At 38.2% G+C, this 22,979-nt stretch overlaps 4 protein-coding genes across 12 annotated transcripts in view; 3 read left to right on the forward strand and 1 right to left on the reverse strand.

The window, feature by feature from the left end:
* Positions 1 to 127: 127 nt before the first annotated feature.
* Rab14 (RAS oncogene family member Rab14) lies at positions 128 to 4,669 on the reverse strand. 3 transcript variants are annotated; one of them, XM_071782686.1, is made up of 7 exons: positions 4,304 to 4,669; positions 3,165 to 3,277; positions 2,410 to 2,536; positions 2,214 to 2,331; positions 1,937 to 2,055; positions 1,777 to 1,845; positions 128 to 1,630 (listed from the first exon to the last, which is right to left on the reverse strand). In XM_071782686.1, the coding sequence occupies exons 2-7, from the start codon at positions 3,268 to 3,270 to the stop codon at positions 1,513 to 1,515; spliced, it is 657 nt and encodes a 218-aa protein (XP_071638787.1). In that variant the 5' UTR covers positions 3,271 to 3,277; positions 4,304 to 4,669; the 3' UTR covers positions 128 to 1,512. The 3 variants fall into 3 exon arrangements, with proteins under 3 accessions (XP_071638787.1, XP_071638785.1, XP_071638786.1); XM_071782684.1 differs by having other exon boundaries at positions 4,346 to 4,668; XM_071782685.1 differs by lacking the exon at positions 4,304 to 4,669 and adding an exon at positions 4,146 to 4,297.
* Positions 4,670 to 6,374: 1,705 nt separating this feature from the next.
* Positions 6,375 to 19,981, forward strand: LOC139815643 (uncharacterized). 2 transcript variants are annotated; one of them, XM_071782691.1, is made up of 4 exons: positions 6,389 to 6,674; positions 7,663 to 7,767; positions 8,100 to 8,324; positions 11,388 to 14,358. In XM_071782691.1, the coding sequence occupies exons 2-4, from the start codon at positions 7,686 to 7,688 to the stop codon at positions 11,408 to 11,410; spliced, it is 330 nt and encodes a 109-aa protein (XP_071638792.1). In that variant the 5' UTR covers positions 6,389 to 6,674; positions 7,663 to 7,685; the 3' UTR covers positions 11,411 to 14,358. The 2 variants fall into 2 exon arrangements, with proteins under 2 accessions (XP_071638791.1, XP_071638792.1); XM_071782690.1 differs by lacking the exons at positions 7,663 to 7,767; positions 8,100 to 8,324; positions 11,388 to 14,358 and adding exons at positions 14,439 to 14,621; positions 16,576 to 19,981 and having other exon boundaries at positions 6,375 to 6,674.
* LOC139815644 (uncharacterized) lies at positions 11,430 to 14,358 on the forward strand. The gene is made up of 2 exons (XM_071782692.1): positions 11,430 to 11,631; positions 12,560 to 14,358. Exons 1-2 carry the CDS (start codon positions 11,430 to 11,432, stop codon positions 12,661 to 12,663), a joined length of 306 nt encoding a protein of 101 aa, XP_071638793.1. The 3' UTR covers positions 12,664 to 14,358.
* A 294-nt stretch (positions 19,982 to 20,275) lies between the features above and the next one.
* The window catches only part of LOC139815637 (uncharacterized), a 148,248-nt gene continuing 145,544 nt past the window's right edge, over positions 20,276 to 22,979 (forward strand). For 2 of the 6 annotated variants that reach the window (XM_071782676.1, XM_071782677.1), the window contains exon 1: positions 20,394 to 22,762. The gene's annotated coding sequence lies outside the window, so the exon portion shown is untranslated. Of the gene's footprint in view, positions 22,763 to 22,979 lie in introns of all 6 variants that reach the window. The other 4 variants (XM_071782679.1, XM_071782671.1, XM_071782678.1 and 1 more) reach the window with 4 other exon arrangements.

A 22,979-nucleotide genomic window follows, 5' to 3' on the forward strand; every position in this document is an offset into this window, starting at 1 on the left:
GAACGGAATTGTAATAATTGTAAAAATCCTAAATTTATCTTTTGTTGTCTCTCAAAGTATTTCAGATAACACGGTTAATACAGGGTGTATAGTAAAAAACAAACCGCTCGTGATTCAAACAGATTGATAAAATTTTGGTCAAGTTTATTCGAAGCGATCCTTCGCATCTTCTTATGCTACCGAAATACAAATCGTTTACAAGCCATACAACGCTGAAGAGAACGTAAATCATCGTGTTCGTTGCACGCCGTCTCTCATTTTGTTTTATTTCTTTATGGAACCTTGGCCATAGTAATATTACCTCTGTACGATTAAATCATAACAAGATAGAACTTGTATAACTGTGTGTGAAAGCACACCAATTAATTTATCAATGTTAAATTAGTTTACATGTTTATGTAAGCCCCCCCATATAATAAGTAATTGTGAAAAATAAGATCTGGCTAATACTGTTCTCTAATATAAAGCACAGAAGCATTACATGTTAAAGATCCGCTGGGTGGACAAAAAAATGTGGAAAAAAATGCGTGACAATTCAAGCTACATTGTCTCATATAATATTCAAGTAATATATACGACTATATTTGCTAGTTTAAATTCTAGAAATCAAAAATAGATTTTTAATTGATATCACAAATGAAAGACGAATAATTCCATCTTTAATTTGTCACTAAAAAACAATATTAAATTTACATATATATTTATTTCATCAAGAATAGATATATCTTTTAGATGTTAATAAAAAAAAAGTAAATTTTTGATCCCTACTTTCTCTCTCCATCTATAATAATTAGTACGAAAGATAACTGAAATCACGAAGCTCGCATGGACGTGCATATCTTATCAAGTAAAGCAGGTTTAAAAAGTGAGATTGAGAAAAATCTGACCACTCATAATTTAAGTTAAATTTTCATTGATTAAATTTTTTAAAGCAAAATTGCATGTTACAACAAATATGCGATCCTCCCATGCAGATGTAAATTAGATGAATTTCCATCGCTTGTGTTCGCCGTTAAGTCGTTCCAACAAAAAAATTTCAGTCAACACATGAGAAAGATTGATCGGCTTCTACATATGTGCTTCTACATATACCATTATATGTATATTCTAAATGAATTATCTTCCTTTATCTGGCTTCACAAAAAATGCATAAAATATACAAAACGTCTACGTGAAAATAGTATATAAATTGCAATAATCATACAAAAGCCATTTTATCAATGACTCTCCGCGCGTCAAAAGTTAGCAGCATTATCGGAATTATTTTTACAATGTACGTCTCTATATTGTGTCGAGTACTTATAACATCGTATTGAACATCATAAATTGACGCTAATTAAAAAAAGAACATTTTGAACAGATTTCATTCTTCTTTTTTTTTTAAGTGGACTTCGCTTATCAAAGGGAGGATACAGGCTACGAGACAATCTGTCAACTACACTTAGTACAAATTATATATGCATTAATAGTACCGATCAATTAATATATCTATATACAAACAAATAATAGGACCTAACAGGAGCAGGAATCTTTTCCTCCCTGCTGTTCATTAGATACTCCTTGGAGGCTGGTGCGACCCGGTTGACTGGGATTATGTTGTACACCAGATTCCGCTGCATTTAGGTCCAATCTGCCGACAGAAAAAAAGAATTAATTTTCAAATAAACATTATTCGGGATATGTATTAGTTTATAACATATTTTATAACTCTCAAGTGGTAGAGTTTTATTCAACGTACTAAATATCTTTTATTTAATTATGAATTGTCAAACTCACCGCCCGTCTTGTATACTTTGGAATATTTTCTTTGCAGTTTCCAAGAAGGCTTCCTCCACGTTATGTCCTCTGTTGAAAAAGAAATTAGAATACACGATTCCATTTACAATCATTAGAGAAAATTTATCTATATTTAAATATTTTAAGATAAAATACTCACGTCTTTGCGCTAGCTTCGACAAACATTAAGCCATGTTCGTCAGCAAACTGCTTCGCTTCTTCATAGGTAACGTCGCGTTGACCTTCGAGATCACTTTTGTTACCAATTAAGAATATAACCTGCACAAAGAATTGATTTGTTTTTATATTACTTGGTTATATAAAATAATTCAGGAAAGTAACTTTCTTTCTCTTATTGTAGATGTTAAATTACAAATTCAATTAAACATGAAATTTTTATAATTGCATTGCGGCATGTAATATAGCAATATGCATACAGTGCTCGGATTTGTTAAATTCCTCGTGTCTGTCAGCCAGCTACTGAGATGATTGTAAGTTGAACGACGCGTAATATCGTACACCATTAATGCTCCAGCTGCACCGCGATAGTATGATCTAAGAAGAAATATTTTTTCCTTTGTACGCGTTTATAATTTTAGATATGATTATTGCCTGAAACATTACAGTCATTACCTAGTAACTGCTCTAAATCGTTCTTGCCCAGCAGTGTCCCATATCTGCAGTTTTATCTTCTGTCCCGCTACTTCTATGATCCTAGTCCCAAATTCGACGCCAATGGTATGTGGACAATCTGCCATGACTAAATTTACAAGAACATTTATATAAAAACCTTTATTCTTTAATACTTTTGCATAAATATAAGATATATTACATCAAGAAATAATTTATAACTTTAGTCTTTGGATCACATTTTAATGAAATAGCTCTACACATAGCTCATAATTATAGAATATGCAAACCATGCATTTTTATTTAAACGAATTTATGAGAATTATATAAATATATATGAAAATCATAACATCTACACTAATTTATTATAGATGATACTGAATTTTTAAAAACAGTTAAATATCGAACTGCCTTTAACAATGAAGAATTTAATAATTTTGCACACACAATTCTTATATCTAATGATTTTTCTTCAGAATAAGGAGTAATTCTTTTATGCTAGTATACTGATAACAAAAGTCAGTGTACTGTTGCAAGTTGCAAGTCTAAATATTGTCCGTGTCGTGCGCAGCAGTATACATCGCATAATGTGCCACAGTCATATAATTATGTACGCGTAAGATTATACAGCACATCTTTTAAGAATGTGTCGTAAAAAACAATGATAAAGCACAAAATGATTTTTGTATAATTCTTACATATGATTTTGTCCACAAGTGAATACAATTATATATATAGTAATTTCTTTTATTACTCACATTTTTTTTCTGTAAACTGATGAAGCAGGCATGACTTGCCCACTCCCATATCCCCTATGATGATGTACTTAAAGATATAGGAATAGTTATATGGACCGGTCGACATTTTGCACCTGCAATTAAGATTTTTGGAGAATGGTATTATATTTGTTGCAGCTGTCCATTATCGATTATTTCGCGAGAAATGAAAATGAAGCTCATAATCTACTGCGAAAGTTTTTTAAGCAATGCTCATTCAACCTATTGTTAGGAAGTTATTGTTTCCAAGCTTATTGCAAAGATATCCGAGATGGATTATACTAATCTTGCACTTCACAGAATATCCCACGATCTTTTGTTTCATTCAACATGAGATAAGACACCATGACTCATAGGAATGTATCAACAACAGGTGTATATGTCAATAGTATAGTCAATAAGTATATGTTTTCGCAATTATTTACGTTTGTAATACAATTCCAAAATTGACAAAAAAAATTTTAAATCATTATCAACCTTGGTTGACAAAGAAATGTAATAATAAACCTATTAATTTTCTAAACTGAATTATACAGTTTTGATAGTAAATTAATATGTATATTGAGCTTTAATGTTATTTGAAAAATCGATTATTAATTTGTTATTGCTCGGTATATCATAAATATATATGACAATATATAAAAAATATATAAAATTCTCATGTTTTGGAAAAAAATATGTTTGACAACGAGCTTTCGTGACACGCAGAAACGTCGTTTACAAATTTACGAATAATTCTTGTGAATAGGGAAAAGTTTTCTTCGTCGCAGAACCGACATTCACAAACACGGCGGTGTTAAATTACTCGACTCTCGGGATAGATTGAATTGAACTCGACGACGAGGCGAGGGGCATGTGTGTTTCGCCACGGCGGAGCCTATCCGAGCTCCGCAGACGCGGAGATTGGGTCTCTCGGGCCAACAACGTCAACAATACACCTGCGCCGCCCACTCCCATAATTACGTTAACGCCTAATTAGCGCGGTGCCCGCGATCGACGATCGGCGGAGGATGGGTAGCGCGGCGAGAGAGATTCCACGAGGTGGACACGGACGTGGACGTGTCCGCGTTTCCGGATATCGGTTGGGAATGACTGACGATGACTGGTGGGAGTCGACTCACAAGATGTCAACAACGCGCGCGGGTGCGGAGCGGATTACTCACACGCTCCGTGAATCGGAACCGCCGTGTAAGAAGGTTGCGGGCTGCTTCGCCGTGCGAGCGCTGGGCCGTGACCGAGGGGTGTGAACGGTGAAACGGCGCGGCTGACGCAGACGGCGGTCCGCGGGGCTCGTTTTGCTCCACGTACGCTCGTTCACTCTGTCATCGAGTCGCACGACGACGACGACGCGGACGTAACGCTCGCCTCGAGATATCACGCGCAATATGGCAGGCGGGCCGCGCTGTCGCTAGCGACGATGGCGAGACGAGCGAAACGTCAAACCACCTGTCACTCGCCACACACAAGTCCGTCCGTCCGTCAGCTCGCTCGCTCGTTACACCTTCCGCCGCGCGCCGCGCTGCCCGCGCTTCACTCGCTGTGACGTCATCGCCCGGGAGCGCGAATCGGATTCGTCGAGAGGCTTGTCAGAGAGCTGCGCGCGCGTCGTATTTCGTATTATAGGTTTTTGTTAGGAATTAAAAAATCCAACATGGGATTGAGAATATTTTTAATATAATATGGTTTTGGTTTCCGTAAAAAGAACGTTTAGGTAGTAAATAATAAGTGTCGTTTAACATTTTATTACTTTAAAAATGTTAAAACTGTTTTATATATATATAAAATGTTGAAATCAGAAAAAATAAAAAAAAATAAACAAAGAAAATAAGATAAACGTTTTAATTTAAAAAAATTAAACATTTTTAAACCCATCAAAATAATAGAAGATATATTTAATTGCAGTTGAAAAGTTAATAAGAATTAAGATACAGAACATGATTATGCCATGAAAATATAAACTATATAATTTAATAGCGTTTTCGATTTGCGACTCAAACCGACTCGGGTCGCATCATGTATACAGGACTCTAGCATCATTGACGTGGAATCTATGTATGTATTCCACGTCCATTGATGCGACCCGAGTCGGGTCGAGTAGCAAATCGAAAACGCCATAATAGCCCAGTCAATAGAGCCGCTGAAATGGAATTAATTCCGGGAAGCGATTTTTTTTCTTTGACTGTTTTGGAGGATCATGGGTAGTCTAAAACCGGATTTTCGGGATTCTAACCCTGGAGCGTTAGCCGCCATTTTGATTAGAAGATTGATTTTGTAAATATCTCGCTTATTTTCAACTTTAGAGTGAAATTGGTAATAACCAAACTTGTAGAAAATTTAATACTCTACAATTTTGGTCCTTATTATTTTTCACCTAGGATCGATATTTTGGGTCTTAGACTCGAAAGTGGAGGGTGAAATTTTATTTTATTTTTTTTAATTTTTTGAATAAACGCGCCATAAACTCTACCCCCGTGGTGATGTGGAAAAGATGTTTTTTATTATACCAAGTAAATTCAAAAAATAATAAAATTTCACCCCCCACTTTCGAGTTAGAATCCCGAAAATCCGGTTTTAGACTATTCATGACCCTCCGAAACAGTAAAAAAAAAAAAAAATTGCTTCCCGGAATTAATTCCATTTAAATGTCTCTATTGACTGGGCTATAAGGGTGCCTCCCCATGCAAGACGGAATCTCGGAAAACGGAATCTCGGAATCATTCTGATTGGTTAGTCCCATGAGGCTAACCAATAGCCTCAAGGGACTAACCAATCAAAATGATTCCGAGATTCCGTTTTCCGAGATTTCGTCCTGCATGGGGAGGCACCCTAAGTCTTTAAATTCTATTTTCTCCTTCTGTAACATCGGTCTTAACAAATTTAGTTAAACGCAATTATAATTTTTCTAATTCTTAGAACTTGCTCTTCTCATCGTTTTTCAATTCTTTAGAATTAGAAAACGATAAAAGATTAAGTTGATAAATCGCGATTAAAGTTAACCTATATTGGCTGCGTTTCGAAATTCACTGCCGGTCCTGAAAATCTATAATAATACGTGACGCAAACTATAGATTTTCAGTACTTGCAGTGAATATCGAAACATAGCCATTGATAGGAATGGACAAAAATGACGCAGCCAATCAGGACGCGCCGCCTCTGCCTTTCGTTCGTAACCTCACGTTACGTTCCGCGTCTAGTTCGTCTCTCGCGTTTATGAACAACAACCTGGCTCTGGGCATCAAGTATCGAGTACTGCGTACTTTTGTGTTCGTTCCACCTGTGAATCCAAACGCGTTAACGGTAGGAGCGATTTTCAAGGTAAAATAGTACGTTATTCGGATAGAAAACGGTGGTCAAGGAAAGGATAGGATAGTCGATATATCACGCACGTGGCCGACCGTTCGAATTGTATCGCTGAAAGGGCGTGTAACTTCGTAAGCCGCTCGTTTCTTCGGGGCTCTCTCGGTCCTCCTCCTCGTCCCTCTTCGCTTATTGGTAAGAGTTCAATATATACGTCAACGGCGATCAGGAGAATTCGTACGACGCATGTGTCGTGATAAAGCAAAACTTTTTCTGAGTCACGTTTGACACATTCGGATTTATTATTCAGAACTTTCTGAATAATAAATGAAATGCCGATTGCAAACGTCGTACACGTTTTGCCTGGCGAATTTCGTTCGCTTAATTGTTACAAAACGAGGGTACATGTACGTTTAGGTGTGCTTCAAAAAGTTAGGATTAAATAAACTAAAGGCTCTTAACGATAAGCATTCAGTAAACTTGCTGGAAGTTGAAGAAACCTCCGTCAGCACATTCCTCAAATATTTATCGATTCTCCTGAATATCTCTGGAAATTTTTCATTCTTTTTGATTAATTTTTAACCCTATTCGCTCCAACCCCTTTTTCCGCCTTTTTAATCTTCGCATCATAACTCACGAACGAAATGACGAAATTTAATGTTCCAAAGCGCAAATTAAAGCTACTACTTTTAGCTTTAACTTGCGCTTTGGAACATTAAATTTCGTCAATTCGTTCGTGAGTTATGATGCGAGGATTAGAAACTCGTGGGGACACGAAAGGACTGGTTGGAGCGAATAGGGTTTTCGTCTGACTGAGCACAGCTTTTAGTTTATTCAATTATTTCATTTTTTTAGATTGCTTTATTTTTTTTTAAATAATATTAATCGATAAGTGTGATTGGCCTATCAATTTTGCAATAAGAATAAATTAAATGAAGATATTTGCGATGTGACGATTTTTCTAAACTCTCTGGACCCTGTCGATTATTTGATATTTTTCAATTTTGATGAATCAAGTTGATAAGCTAAGGTTCTGGTATAAGTGCGCTCCAAATTGTAGCGCACATCAGTTAGCACACGGTAACAGATCTCGTTATCGGTATCAGATTAGCAGCTGTGGAGAGGTCTAACACATTTATCTGAATATGCGTTACATATATCCATGGGATGTCGTCTATTACAGATTGTCTTAGCCGACTATTACAGATGCCATACATTCTAGTACGTGGTAACCTAGCGTCGTACAGTCATAAATATCCCTGGAGGGTTTTAGTGTCAGGGCTTAAAGGTACGAAAAACTCCTCTCTGTATTCGCCCTTACTCGCAAATATATGTATACATGTTACGCTTTGCTTTGTCAGAAACTTTTTCAATTAGATAACGCGCAACGCGACACGTGAGTCATATATTTCTGAGCTCTGTATCACGTTTTATATAGTTAATCTTTCTACACGCACCAGATAATAGAAATAGCGTTGCAAGATATAGCAAGATGTAACGTACACTTCGGGTAAATTGACACACCTCGAAGATTAGAGCTGATAATGATAGCTAGAAATGTGTTGCAGGTGTGACAAATCCAAGATTTTTAGGTGAGAGTAATGTTTAATTATGTTATAGCGGCTGACATAGACCAGCTGGGTCGCTTCTCTTCTATAGGATATTGCGATGACTCGACGATAGTATATTTGCAGCATCCTTGCATAATATTGACTGCTTTAGAGGTACTCGGTTACAAAGTCGTCGCATCGTCCAGTACTAGCATTAAGCAGGATTATAATGAGTACATGTGGACTATGAGAAAAGAGTTCGCGGAACCCGAACCTGAGCCCGTTGTAAAAGCTGGTATGGCTCGAAATTCGTCTATTGCTACTTCAAGAGCACCCTGATATAATAGTATAAGTGTGACGTTTCATTAGGCACAAAACCATTCTAATGCTTCTAAGATAAAGCTCACCTACTTTCATTATCTAGTCTTCATTTGACAATCTTAATTCTCTCTCTCATTCTCGCAACGTAAACAAGTTGTTACAGCATGTGCATACATTAAAATTAATTCAGGGACAGCATGTCGTACTGAAACTAGCAAACATATGAATTATTGCTTGGGTTGGATAATTATTGTTCCTTAATTAGTTTATCCTTCCGTATAACAAGTTAATCCTTGCGTAAAACAAGTACAGCGAAGAAATGTAACAAAAAAATCAATTAAAAGCATTTATATGAAATTAATTGTCCGATATAAGTACATTGATATAGAAAATGATGATACGTCTGGCGAGTCTAATAAAAATGATAGCATAATATTGATATTCGCAGATATTTTTATCTGCAGAGAAATAAAGAATAAAAAAAAAAGAAATATGACAGTATTATCTTGAAGTATCACTGGAATCTAAATCAAATAAGTTTGCGATATAAAATTATATTCTGTATTAGCTTGTGCTTCTGTGCTATCGAGTTATTACGCTTATATTCATAAAAAAGATCCTTTATCCCCGCGTATATTACGTGTAACTGTCAAATGCATTACTCAGAGATGTTTGAATTGGGTTAATATTTCATTATGTACAATATAGCTTGTCAAAGATATGCCGACTGCCAGTGTTCGTGTGGTCGGTCGCCGCCCATACATTTGTAAAAAAAAAAAAAAAAAAAAATGAATAGAAGAGTCGTAAAAGTAAAATGAAAGAAATCCAATTTCATATATTGGGCAGAAGCCATTCAATATATTATCCTCTTTGTGTATTTCTGCCTAAAATCTCATAGTTCTTTCACGGAAACCTTTGTCCTTTGTCGGCAAGCAAATTAGTGATTCGACAAGCTCGTATAATACAATCGTAGTATATAGATAAGTGAAATGAGCGCACGAAATCGTGATGCATTTTAAAAAAAGAGCACGAGAAGCAGTTAATTGGATAAAACAAAGAGTTAAATGATGCCGCATGTAACGTAATTAAGTACGGACTACAATCTCTTCATTGCCTATTTAAAATAATTCAAGAATATGATATAAAAAGAATTTATACATAGCGATTCCTTATTCTTTCCCGACCTCTTTCTCTCCAATCGCAGTAAATGCAACATTTTCTTTTCTAGCTATTCTTTCGCTACATTTCACATTTGCTACTTAATTGCGCGTTGTTGTAGCTTTTCCTATCTTCCGCTCGTTTTCTTACCCTAAATTGATTACGCGCACATTTCCATTCTGTACACATGGATACGAAAGAAGACTGAATATGTAGGTAGAATATGAAATAGGATTGAAAAAGAAGGAACGAATAGAGAACCTGCTTGGTGTTCCGATGAAAGAATATGGAATTTTATACGACTTATACTATACTTATATTCTTAGAAGAAAGTATGACAAAGAATATTTTAGAATTATATTGAAACAGAAGGAATGAAATATTTTCCTGCTTTTGACATTATATTTATTAAATGCTACATATGCATATAATTAACGATAATTATTGTCGTTTTTTCTAAAAACTTTTTATTGCATTTTGCGCACACATATGTAACAACTTGTTTTCTGCACCATAGCAATAAAATATAGGTATCTATAAATTAAGCAATTCATATATGTTCCGATTCGTATAAAATTCTGAGTTATAACATAAATAAAAATAAATTTTTATTCTTTACTAAAAAAATATATACATATAAAGAGAATTATACGATTTGACGAAAAATATTTTGTTATAATAAAAATAAATAGTTTTCAAGTTAATATTTTTAATATAAATAGTTAATATTAATAGTTTAAAATAATATTCAAAATATATTTGAAGAAAATATTTTATGTGATACGGGATATGTATACTGTAATTAGCTGCACATATTTATATATTTTGTATTTAGAAGTTTCGATATGCAGGAAAATCATAAACAATGTATTTAATGTCACCTAATATCGCAGAACTTTAATAGTAATGTTTTTTCACTCAGAATTTTATGCATTATCGGAAAATACGCGAGCTTTCATTGAAAGCTCGTAGTTCTATAAGCATTATCACTTGCATATACATTATGTGTATGTTTATATATGTGCTAATATCACATTCTCCTAATAGAAAAAAAATTATTTAGAAATTATCTCCAATAGTCTAAGCAATATATCTATAACAAAAAGAACAGAAAATAATTATAACTATAATTTGCCGTCAAACTTTCATTTGTTCCCCTCCGAAGTGCTTGTTATTCTGATAAAATTTGAGTAACTATGTACTTCGTTATATTATTTCTTCAATACTTTGCTACTACCTCCTAATTGTTTGTTTTCTATTGGAGATACGGTGAATCGCGTTAACGTATCAGCCCCAACAACGTTTCATTCGATCGGAATGTGCCATTTATCCTGAAAGTGAGTTTATAAATCACATTTTTTTATGTATAATCTCAGGATATATATTTCGTCCGTGTGAATCATTTCTTACACAAGATAATTGTGCCCTTAATTGTACTCTTTATAAGGTAATTGTGTAAGATGTTAGAAAAACAATTTAGAATTTTTTATTGTCCAGGAAAGCACTTTAAATCTTAAAATCTTTTATTTATGTAAACTTAATTTAATTATTTCTTTATTGACGAATATGAATTCTGAAGCTCCATATATTTTTAAAGTAACTCAAAAACCAATCGCGTTTTTATATCAAACTTCAACGGGAGCTCAGTGAGGGATTCCCGTTTTTTTATTCTGATCGAACGTTGCTGTAACTATTCGAAGGGAGAGAATATCACGGACAGAAGAATCTTGTGATAATAAAAGCACCTCGCGATCGCAGATGTTTTCCTGAATTTTCCATTAAGTCCCACAAAGAAACTCCTCGAAGTGATTCTTTCATTACTTTCGAGATAAACGGCTCCGATCGTCACTCACGTGCGTCACGTTTGCTTTTCTTCTAGAAGTAAAGCACAACGAGGTATAACGATACTTTTAGCGCGGCAATGGCAACGACAACCACGTCCAAAAAGCAGAACACCGCCGACGAGGACGACGACACTTTCTATTACATCGGTGTAAAAGCGTCCCCGTTTGCGACCGATTGTGCGGTCTTCGGTTTACCACCGAACGAGGCGTCGGCCTTACGCAGCCGCTTCCCGCTGTCCCCCAGTAGCCCGAATGTCGTGAATGGAATTATGATAAAAGGTTAATGATCCTGAATTTCGACGACGCCAGACAGTTGTACGGACCGCTCCGCAAAAATCCCGAAAAGATGCAAGATCTCTCTCGGCTACGATGCAATTTTTATTCGCGCGCAAACGCTATCTCTTTGCGAATCTCTTGCGAAAATATGCACATGTGCATGGCGGAGAGTATAGCGATAGTCAATTTGATTGTGAAATCTCTGTCAGTTGTATAGAATCACCGGCTATGGCGAACGCAAGAAATTTAAATAACTTGTATAATTATCTACGATTTTGTAAAATCATGATTTTCTAAGAACATGTAAAGTAAATCATTGATTGTATGAAATCATCAGGGAATACCCTTAATTTCATTTGCGACAAAAGTTATGTTACAAAAATTGAGGCATTCGTAAATTAATTAAAATTGTAGACAATCTATTAAGATTTGTGGCTATTAATAATGATATAATTAACGTTATTTTATGTTGTTTAACATAAAATTAATAGGGATGAAGTATATCGTCATGTATTTTTATTTTGTTTGCCAGTTGAAAAAAGTATGCAGCTAAAAAGTTAACATTTTCATATAAATCAATAATATTTCCAATGCAACTTGTTGATTAAATATCTATGATTAAAATAAACATTAATTTGAATTTATTAGCCAATGAGATTTTGGATTTTTCGTGAGGGTGATCCGTCCTTTGTAACAATTATAATTATTTAGTAATATTACTAAGATATTTTATCGACAAAGAATGACGAAATAGTTTTTTTAAAGTTTAATTAATCTAATAGAGATATACGAGACTTTATTATCTTAATTAAATATTATAATTTATAAAAGTTTTGGAAAAAACCAACTATGATCTAAATAGTAATATATATATTTTGTTAGTCCTTCATAGGACATCTTTTAGGAACTTACATTGCGAAATTGATTTCAGGCACGCCGTTCTCCGTTATAAATGCTTTATCTGAGCTCGGCTATCGAGTTGTTTGTAGTACCGGAGAAGCCGAGATACTTTGGACATTGCAGCGGGAAAGTTAGTGCTATAAAAATGGGCCTTACTACAAGCATATTATATATCTAAATGTATATCTTGTGACTTAATACATATATGTGTCTATGAATTAAACTGTAGAAATTAGTGTCGATAAATCGATGAATTATCAACATCTTGCGACTTATATATACATGTGTCTGTGAATCAAACTGTAGAAATTAGTATCGACGAATCGATGAGATTTGCAATATCTTGTTTTTTTTCGCATATATGAATGTTTGCCTAAAATTATGACTGTAACAGCGCTTCGGTGAAATTTTGTCACACATTTAAATGTATGTATGTGCGGACCAATTAAAAAGGGTTTATTTTTCAAAGATAATCGATTGTACCTTACGAAATTGGACGGTACGTATATGTGAAGTGCAACTTTAGATAGAAATAAGATATTCCATCTTTTTCCCTTAGGAAACTTACACGGTAGTCCTTGTACGAAATCACACAAATCACACAAGGATTCTTACGTTATCGAACGTGATATTTTGTGTACCGCAATGTTGAGTTTCTTTTACAACTTCGAGAATGACGCGGTAAAATTGTATAATCATGATAAGACTGTTGGGGGAGGGGGGGGGGCATGATTTCGAAGATTGAACGTAAACACTTCTGCAACATGTAAAATAATCGTATTGTAGATAATAATTTAGCGGACGCGGAAATTTCGTCAGACCAAAGGAATGTGCATTGATTGCATTATATCTATTATATGCAATACGAAAGTATTAATTGTACAATGATTTGTGATATCTTTACCTCGTTGCGTGGAAACTGGGTTTTTTTATGCTTTTGAGGGTCTACGACGCGTGTCTCGTAGGATCCAGATTGGGCCAAATTGGTGCAACGTTGTTGCACCAAATTGGCCCGTACTGGCTTCAAGCTGTCTATATTTGTGGAGAACGAAATTTTATTATACGTGCAAATTCTATTTATACATACTATACCTTTATATAATATAGTTAATAGCATAGTATTATCTAATAGTATCTATGTAATGTTTCTTTCCTACCATGTGCTTTAATAGGTGATTTATAGTACAATTATAGTACAATTTATTGTTGTTATATGCGAGATATTCCGGATCGATCACGGTCCAAAGAGTTTAAGAGTGTAAAACCAATAAGAAAAAAAGCTGATACAATGTGGTGTTGTTTACTTGTGCTACACGTCTGTCAATCTTATTGCAAAATTATTAATGCCGATCTAAAGATTATATTGCAAATTGTAAATTTTAATCGAAAGATCTTATTGCAAATTAAAAATGTTAATCCAAATGTTAATCTATTGTAATTGATGTTTCCTGTGCTCGAGCTGGATCTATTATGGAATCGAATGAAATTATAAAAAGTAATCGTAATCTCGTAGCGTGACAATTATATGTTAGTTTTCATACATAAGTAATCAAATCAAAAGTCTAGTTGGTGGCGGGAAAGAGTAATTTAGCCTCGAATTTAGCGTTATAATTTGACAGTCTGAATAGTTGATATAGGTCGTTTGCAGCGTTTGCGCAAAAAACAGTCGATGCGACGAATTTTATATTTATGTATAGCTAATAGTTTCTTTCACACTTGAAGCTATATTTTGTACGTACGACAGTTATACACAATATACTCGGCGTATAATTGGACGTTGTACATGATCGTGTAATAATGTATAAGAAATAAATATACCGATAAAGAGTGCATTTTGTGTCATAAAATTTATACACGTCCAAAAATCTTGCCTTCTTTGAACTCGAAGCGATTTTTTCTTTTTCAAACAGATGCGTGCATATACTTGAGCTGGTGAAACTCAATACAGGGTTTTTAACAGTCATTTGCAAGTATAATAAACAATATGGAGCACTCTGACGATCACAAAACGTGTTGCGAATTGGGCAGTCCACGGTACAATGTCTGCCAGACTATAGACGAGATCAGTTTCGAACGTGGGATTTGGTCAGCAGGTAAATGAAAGTGTTGGTATGGATACTTATTTGAAATAAGATAGATATTATATAGTAAACGATGAAGAGAGCGTTATAAACAGACCGAAAATGAAAGGAACGGTCAGTTTGAACTGTGCACTCAGTTTCGGTCTTATAACGGCCTTACAGAGCAAATAATTCTAATATATAGAGAAATAATTCTACTTACTCTGTCATTATTTTATATATTTAGATGATTCGCGAAAACATAGTACAAATTTAAATGCGAAATTTATTGCGAAAACGTGTATAATTTTTGAAGCTAAGAAAAGTTATGGATTTATGCGCAATATCTATAGATTCTTAAAATCTAAGGGGAACTGTGCCTAATATCGCACTCTATTTAATAAAACTAAAATTTTTTTCGATTAAAAAATGTAACTAAATCGGATCATTTTATTCTTAGGATTGTCGTAATGTGATCTCAATAACATGAATGTGTTCAACGTTTACTTTAATTAGTTTAATTATTTTTTCTGAAGGAAAACAAAAAAAGGAGACAGTATAAAAAAATCCTAATATCGCACCCTTATATATCTTTTAAAAATACAATTGTGACACACAATACATGGAAATAGACACAATTTAAAATAGGGTACATGAGATTGGTGAAGGTACCCATTTTAACGATTAAGAAAGCCCATGGGGTTTCACGGACTATAGTGAGTGGGATGATGTGGTCAGGCTTCCCGCCTAACCGATTTACTCTCGGCAAAAGATCCCGTTCCTTATTGGACAGGAGGCTGAGGGAGCTTGAGAGGTATTCTAGAAGCAGACCAGTTAGAAAAAATGGGCGGAATAAGGAATACTCCTAAGAGGACGGAATTAGGAATACCACGTGAAGAAACATAACCGATTAAATCACAACAACGTATATTTTCAATTTATAAGAATAAAATTAGACACTATCACATATTTTTATGAGAAATTGGTACATACAGCTTTTTTGTTGTATTAATAAACACAAGACTTTTGAAAAATTTCAAAACACCTCGTTCAAACTGTGATCTGCAACGCTATGCTTTATAACTTTATATCATATAGTTTTGACTAAAGTAAAACGAAAGAAGCGTTGTTCAACAATTTCCACTGCCCACCGACAGAATGCAACAGACACGTAACAGACTCAGTATCGTAGAGTGCGGAATTAGGAACAAGGGCGATAATAGGCACAGTTCATATTAACCCTTAAATGCCCCGTGGGGTCCAACGGACCCCAGACCCTTTAGAATGAAATGTTTTCAAATGTTCTTGCCAAAAATGGAGCTCATGCTCCCATTGATGATAGTTGAGTGATTGACCTACTCGTTTGTACACTTAGCAGTACTCAGTTTACTTAATTTTTTATACTATGTTGAAATTGAAATTTTAACAATATAAGCATTTTATTCTCTTTTCTAAGCCTTGAACAACATTGAAAAAAATTTTCATAACCAAAGATAAAAAAATCAATGAGTAAGGAGACATTTTTCATGCTGGGGTCTTTTAGACCCCTCATGTCATTTACGAGATTCTTGAGAGGTGTGACATTTAAGGATTAATATTGTCAATTTAAGTATAATGGATTTACTGTTCCAACAAAAAGCTGAGTTCAAGACCGCGACAAATAATCGGTCTAACAATGAGTTGAAAAAGTATACAAAAATTCACACAGAAATATTATTATTAGGCTACTCAGTCTGACCGAAAATGACACATCTTTTCTAATTACATAATTATGTAAGATTCATATCGATCCCGTTTTACTTTTTAGAATTTTATATTATTTTTACATTATTTATAATATTTTTTACGGTTTTTCGCTAAGGAATAATTGATTCCAAGTTTCGTCGGGAACGATTTTGCCATCAGAAACGGCGTTCTATCTGAGAGGGCCGGTAATGCACAAGTTCAAATTGGTTTTTGCCCCAGCTTTTCGTGCAATTTCTTTCAGCGTTGGAAGGTGACGTGGATCGCGTCAATAGGCTGTTGCGGAGGGGCGTCTTCGTCGATACGACGGACTCCGCCGGCTACACCGCGCTGCATTACGCAACGCGGGCCGGGCATGTCCGCGTGTGCGAGATTTTGCTGGAGCACGGAGCGAAGGTGAACGCGCGCACCCGCAGCATGAGAGCGACGCCTTTGCACCGCGCGGCCTGCGCGGGCCACGTTCAAGTCGTCGATCTGCTGTTGCGCCGCGGCGCGACGGCCGACCTGACGGACGCGGACGGTAGGACGGCCCTACACCGGGCGATCCCAACGGTAGCCGGCTTCGTCGAGGGCGTCGAGATCATTGAAAAACTGCTACCGATCACCGATCGCACCATCAGAGATAACCACGGGCGAACCGTCGACGACGCGTTCGAACGTTGGAAAACGACGGAGAGCGATAGCGAACGAGTAAAGATAACGGAGAGATTGTTTCGCGCGTAGTACTTTAGTCGAGAGTGCGGTAGGGCGAGAGAATCGACGACGAGAAAAAATGTGTGTAGTAGTACACTGCCACACCAAAGATTCAACGGACACTTTTGTAACTTGTAATTATTCAATTTCTTCTTAGAAGCAAGAGTGATAAAGATACTGTAAACGCGTAATTGTGTCAAGAGAGATTTATGATTCTTTTTTAGACACTCTTAAATAAACTGAAGTGAATCTCTATGATTTGTATGTCAGAAAGACTTCTGGCAAAGCCTTATCAACGCTCAAGAAGTAGAATAGAAAACCTGTATAATTTAAAGAGTAATTATTTCAAATTTTGATATAAAAAGAATTATACAATGTGATTAATAAAATGCCAGTCTCAAAAAGGGGAAAAAAACTTTTCCTGTAATGTCTACTTTGAATTTGCGAGAGATCAGATTCTCATTTCTTCATCATTATCAATTACATTTCTTTGGATGTCAAATTTAAGTTTGGGGATTCCATTTTTCGTGCTTTTCCAACGGCGAAAATTGTTACAACATTTAGTTTTATTTGTAACTCAAACTATAATGTCTCATTTTTCGATTATTACACTTTTGTACTTAAATGCGACCCATGAACCAGATTTTCATCCTATTGATTTAGCGCAATGCGTTTGGTTGTTGTTCCGTTTATGTATTTAACTACTTTATTATGAGATTATTATACAACTTTTTATTTATTTTTGACTACTCGGTATTTATTTTTATCTACTCATCTTTTTAATTATTTTATGACATGTAAGTTTATCAGGTTTGTTCTGAAGAAGACAAGTAAGTTAGTTATTCGAAACGTTAACTATTGATATCGTTGACTATATTTACACTATTTGACCCAATATTTTTCTCTTTTTGATCATAATGATCATTTAGATATGAACCTTTTTTAATACTTAAACTTCAACTTTTAGTAGTGTATACATGTATCAAAGTTTGATATGATTTTAGTGTATACATCTATATAATATATATCAAAGATCGATTCAAATGTTTAGAGTATCAAAACAAGTTCATATTAAAATAATCGTTATAATAAAAAGAAAAATTTTGGGTCAGATAGTAACACTCACGGACAGAATAGTTGCAACACTTCTTTTTAACCTTTAGCTGGCATTGTGGGGTATTAAACGCTCCACCCTAGTTCAGCTCGAATTTAAGCCCCCCTACAGTACGCAAATGGTACTAAAAAATGGAAGAGTTATGAATTTTTGAGTAAAAATAGTAATTTTTTTCGTTTCTTTTTACGTTCTCCAATTTTTCCATACTTAATATTACATTTTATCAAAATAACCTACGACATCTGTCAAAATAACATTCGAAGGCTATCTTGAAATTTTTTTAAGTGAAAAAAATCAATAGCTTCTTCGCAGCATTTTAGTGGTGGGGTCTTAAACGGCCCAGTGGGCCAGCTATGTGATTCTACTGAAGTGTGCCAGCTAAGGGTTAAATAAGTTTAGGAACGCGCATTTAGATTCAGAATGAGAACTACTACTTATTACAAATTATTAAAATACTTTAATGTAGTATCCATTAACGTTATCCAACTGCATACATACAAATTAAAATAAAATAAGATAGTTTATTTTACTTTCAGTACTCATAGCTTACTATTTTGCTCATAGAAGCTTTGTGATGGTGAAAAAAATTTTTTTCGAGATTTTGATGGAAATAGGTTTAGAATGTTCTAAAATGTCGAAAAATCGTATTAGTAAAAAATGTCCGGACGTGTGTGTGTGTGTGTGTGGTGTGTGTATGTACGGATTTTTTGTACACGCATCTACTTCTACAATTTTTTAGATACCGGGTTGAAATTTTTCACACAAATAGAGTATCATAGAAAGTATGTTCTCCTCAAATTTTATTAAAATCGGTTGACCGGTATAGATTTTATTGGAATTTTTTTTTTTAGAAAAGTGTGTTTTATCCTATAGCTTTCTCAATATTTGAGATAGCGATCTATATCTAATTCTATTAAATTTTTCAGTTTTTTCTACCCCTATTTCATATATAATTAATTAAGATTTGGTTAATTAGTTCTGGAGTTACAAACGTTTGAAATTTCGGAGATTTTGATCGCTTATAAAGCTAAATTTAATCAACCGAATTTAAAAGAATTATATATGAAATAGGGGTAGAAAAGACTGAAAAATATAATAAAATTAGAAATAGATCGATATCTTTAAATTTGCGGAAGTTAAAACTTCCTCTATGAGGAAGCCAAGTGCAAGTTTCTAATTTGCACAATTTTTTTTTTTTTAAATATATATCGATACTGTTCTGAAACAATTGATCGCCCACTATATGTTGCAACATGCGCAATATATTTTATCGTTATTTTAGAGTACTTAATTAGCACTTAATTAGCACTAAATTATAGTGTACTTGTCTTTTCTATTTTACGCATATTCAAACTTATACTTACAGTTTGATAGGGTCACAAAGCATGTCAAAAATTAAAAATAAACTTTTTGACTATTTAGTCGCTCAGTGAACGGTTATCTGAATGCACTCACTGAATGCAATACCTATTAACATGACCGTACTTTTGCTTATTAACGGGAAATATAATTTTATAATATGAATCATCTGGATTCGAAATTTTCTAATAGTTCGGATTCGAATCATAGAAATTCGAATTCGAATATATAGAGTTCGCACATCTCTAGCGTATATAAGCGAAGGTAATAATTCTCATTCTGAATCTAAACGCGTGTTTCTCTAAACTTATTTAAAAAAAAGTGTTGCAATCTTTTACTATAGAAGTAGTCAAAGGTAGTCAAAGCCGTCAAAGGTTGAAATTATTCTGCCCACGAGCGTACCCGGTATTAGTTATTAAACCAAATTATAATGTAAATATAATCATCTATATTGTTCTAATAAATCGGATTTTATTTAAACTAACATCCTTAGTTGTTGCTCGGAAGTTGGCCGTTTCTTTCACACACTTAGCTTGCTTTTATCGAGCTTTTTTCTCTTTATTACAGATTCTCATTACTTATCCTTCCTAACATTATATAAGTTTCCCCGAAGCTAAATCTTCCGGTTTAAAAATTCAACACTTCGAAAATTCGCCCGCGCGAGGCGACGCGCTCTCATGAAAGAGCGCGATGTATACATGCGACCGTCGCGTCAGTCCGTCCTCCTGCGCGACGCGACGAACATGCGGCCGGAGCCGGAGCGGCGGAGCCGCCGCGCCGCGCCGCGCCGGAGGGCCCGGAGGGTCGTGCACTTGATATTGAAGCGGTGCTTCGGTCGCGCTCGGCCGTCTCCGGCCGTTCTCGATGAATTGCGGTACTACACGGCGCGGCGGCGCGGCGCGCCGCGCCGCGAGTCGAGCCGCGAGGTCTCGCGATAAACGGCGCTGCCACCTAGCGGCGCGCACACCTCCCGGTATCGTTCGTTCGCGGTGCGGCCGCGCCAGTCGTTGCACGACGGGGAGTCGTCAGTCGTTTCACGAGTGGTACCAACCGCGGGCTGTTCGCGCGCGTGCCGTCAAGCAAAAGAGCGTGGCGTCGCGCTCGCCGCCCGTCCCGTCGTCGTTTTCTCAACACGGTCGTTCTCTCTCGTCGCATCTCCGCGTAAAAGCCGTAACCCGTGCAAGAGCGCGGCGCATCACGGCACGACGGGACGTCGCGTCAGTGACAAAATATATCGGCCGTCGTCGTTACACGCACACACACACATACACACAGGCCGCCCTGCCGCGTATCGAGAGGCTCCGCGTGCGCGCGCGCGCGCGCCGCTCTTTCGCTCCTTCTCGCTCTCGCGCGCGGCGCCGCTCGCCACCGTCGTTCGTCGTCGCCGTCGGCGGCCTCCGTGTGTCTCTCCTCCGCGTCCTCTACGTCCACGCCCGTTTCGCTCCGTTTCGTTCGCGCGGCCGCGCGAACGAGAGCTCCGCTTTCTTCCCCGGATCTCGCCGCTCGCCGCCACGAGAGTTGACATTCCGGCGGCTTGCGGAGCGGCGATGTAACGTCGCGCGCTGTGACGTCACGCACGTCGGGTCGCGCTAATCGAGAAGTGCGCTCACACGCGCGCGTATATATACACACAAACCACAGGGAACGTACACACGCGAGCCGAACTCAAACGCGGGCTGTGAGCGGACAGCGCGCGCGCGCGCGCTTTCCGTCCGTCGTCGCCGTCGTCGTCGTCGTGTCATCGTCGTCGCTCGCTACGACTCTACCTCCTCCGTCCCCGTTCGGCGGCGCGCTCGTCCGTCATTATACGCAATACGCGGACAGAGGAGAGAAAGACGGAAAGAGAAGAGGGAAATAGCGCGCTCGCACGGTGCCGGAGTGTGTGTGTATGTGTATCTGTTGCGTGCGTGGTGGAGACAGAGCGAGACGGAGGAAGGATAGAGCCCGCTGGTAAGATCGCGAGAAACGTCGAGGGAAGAAGGAGCGGGCCGCGATAGACGAGGAAAGCAAGAGAGAGGAAGGGAGAGAAGGGAAAGACACAGGCACACGCGCACATATATGCGCTCTCGCCGCGAGCGCGGAGTCGACGGGGGAAAGGGCGAGGAGGGGGGCGCGCGGCGGGACGTTCCGTCGCCGCCGCGACGTACTTGCGTCTACCGTCTAGCGGCGGCAACAGCAGCAGCAACAACAGCGAGGAGGAGGTTCGCGCCGCTGCGGCAGCCGTGGAGGATGAGAAGAGCGGCCGCGAGGCCGCCGGCCGCGAGACAACGCTACACCGCGACCAGATAGACCCTTCGAGAAGGCCCGAAGCGCGCGGCGCGGCGCCCCGTCCGTGGCCGCCGTCGCGCTGGCACGTTGCGCGTTCCCGACACACGTGCGAAGCGGAATATAAAGGAGATAAAGCGGGCGGACGCGTATCAGCCGTCGCATCCCGTGGCGCCCCACTGTGTTTTTCTGCGGAAGGAGCGAGGGTAGAGGTGGAGGAAGAAGCGAGGTGGAAAGGAGGAGGAGAGAGAGAAAGAGAAGGCAGACCACGTCGCTCTCTCTCTCTGTGTGTTTCTCGGATATTTCTCTCGAGTCTCGCAGCTGGCCGCGCCGTGCTCGCGAGAGCTCTGCGCGCGTCGTTTCCGCCGTCCGTCCCCCGAGCGACGTTTTTCGGAGCAGCGCTCCAGACTTCGGCCTCTCTCGCCCGAAAGAAAGGAAGAGGAGAGAAAGAGAGAGAGAAGAAGATATACAACCTCGACCTCAAACTCGCGACGGCAGCGCGAAACGAGAATGGAATCGTCGTTGTGCCGCGGATAAGTCGGTCGGTCAGTCAGTCAGTCGAGTGAGTTCCCCCGCGTGTGTTGTGCGCCGTTCGCGAGGTGTGTGGCTCTCTCGCCGTTTCGTTTCCACCGCGGAGCGCGCGGAAAGCCGAGAGGATACGTCGTCGCAGACGGGCGTTATAATGCACGGCGGCGCGCCGGATCGCGCGCGGCGCCGCAAGAAAGCAGCGGCCGGGTTTCTACGTTCCGTTTTGATTCGCTCGTCGGACGGTCCGCTGCTCCGCTGAGAGTCAAGTTCGTCGCGCTCCGCTGTGCGCGCCGCCGCGCCGCGCCGCGCCACGCCGCGTCCGTGGCGCGCTCTCTCGCGCGGCGTTCACCATCGCGCTTTCGATTGTGCGTCGCCACGCCGCGCCACACCGCGCCGCACCGCACCGCCAGGCTTTTCGTCTACCTGTCTGCCTGCGCGACCTGCGACACGAGGAAGAGGGAGAGGGGACGAGGTAAGACACGCGTTATGTATCTTTTTGTATCTTTTTGCACTTTTCTCGAGCCAAGCCGCGCCCGGCGGGTCTGTTTTTTCTTGTGTTTTTTTTCCCCGATGACAGTTTCGCGACGATTGTTTCCCATGCCTGTTGTCATCTTCCCTTTCTCGAGCGTGTCGGCGTACAAATGCGCGTAAACGCTCGTGTTTTGTCGCGGCGAGCGTGGAAAGGTGCC

The sequence above is a fragment of the Temnothorax longispinosus genome, chromosome 7 (assembly GCF_030848805.1).
Source record: "Temnothorax longispinosus isolate EJ_2023e chromosome 7, Tlon_JGU_v1, whole genome shotgun sequence".
Lineage (NCBI taxonomy): Eukaryota > Metazoa > Arthropoda > Insecta > Hymenoptera > Formicidae > Temnothorax > Temnothorax longispinosus.

Bases quoted from the DNA above. Each gene is read 5' to 3' on its own strand.
- LOC139815644 (XM_071782692.1), top strand. From the start codon at position 11,430: ATGGCAACGACAACCACGTCCAAAAAGCAGAACACCGCCGACGAGGAC. The intron at 11,632-12,559 runs GTTAATGATCCT...AATTGATTTCAG, and splicing joins GAATGGAATTATGATAAAAG to GCACGCCGTTCTCCGTTATA.
- Rab14 (XM_071782686.1), bottom strand. From the start codon at position 3,270: ATGTCGACCGGTCCATATAACTATTCCTATATCTTTAAGTACATCATC. The intron at 2,332-2,409 runs GTAATGACTGTA...ATTTCTTCTTAG, and splicing joins CGATTTAGAGCAGTTACTAG to ATCATACTATCGCGGTGCAG. The intron at 2,056-2,213 runs GTATGCATATTG...TTCTTTGTGCAG, and splicing joins ATTTAACAAATCCGAGCACT to GTTATATTCTTAATTGGTAA.
- LOC139815643 (XM_071782690.1), top strand. From the start codon at position 14,513: ATGGAGCACTCTGACGATCACAAAACGTGTTGCGAATTGGGCAGTCCA. The intron at 14,622-16,575 runs GTAAATGAAAGT...AATTTCTTTCAG, and splicing joins ACGTGGGATTTGGTCAGCAG to CGTTGGAAGGTGACGTGGAT.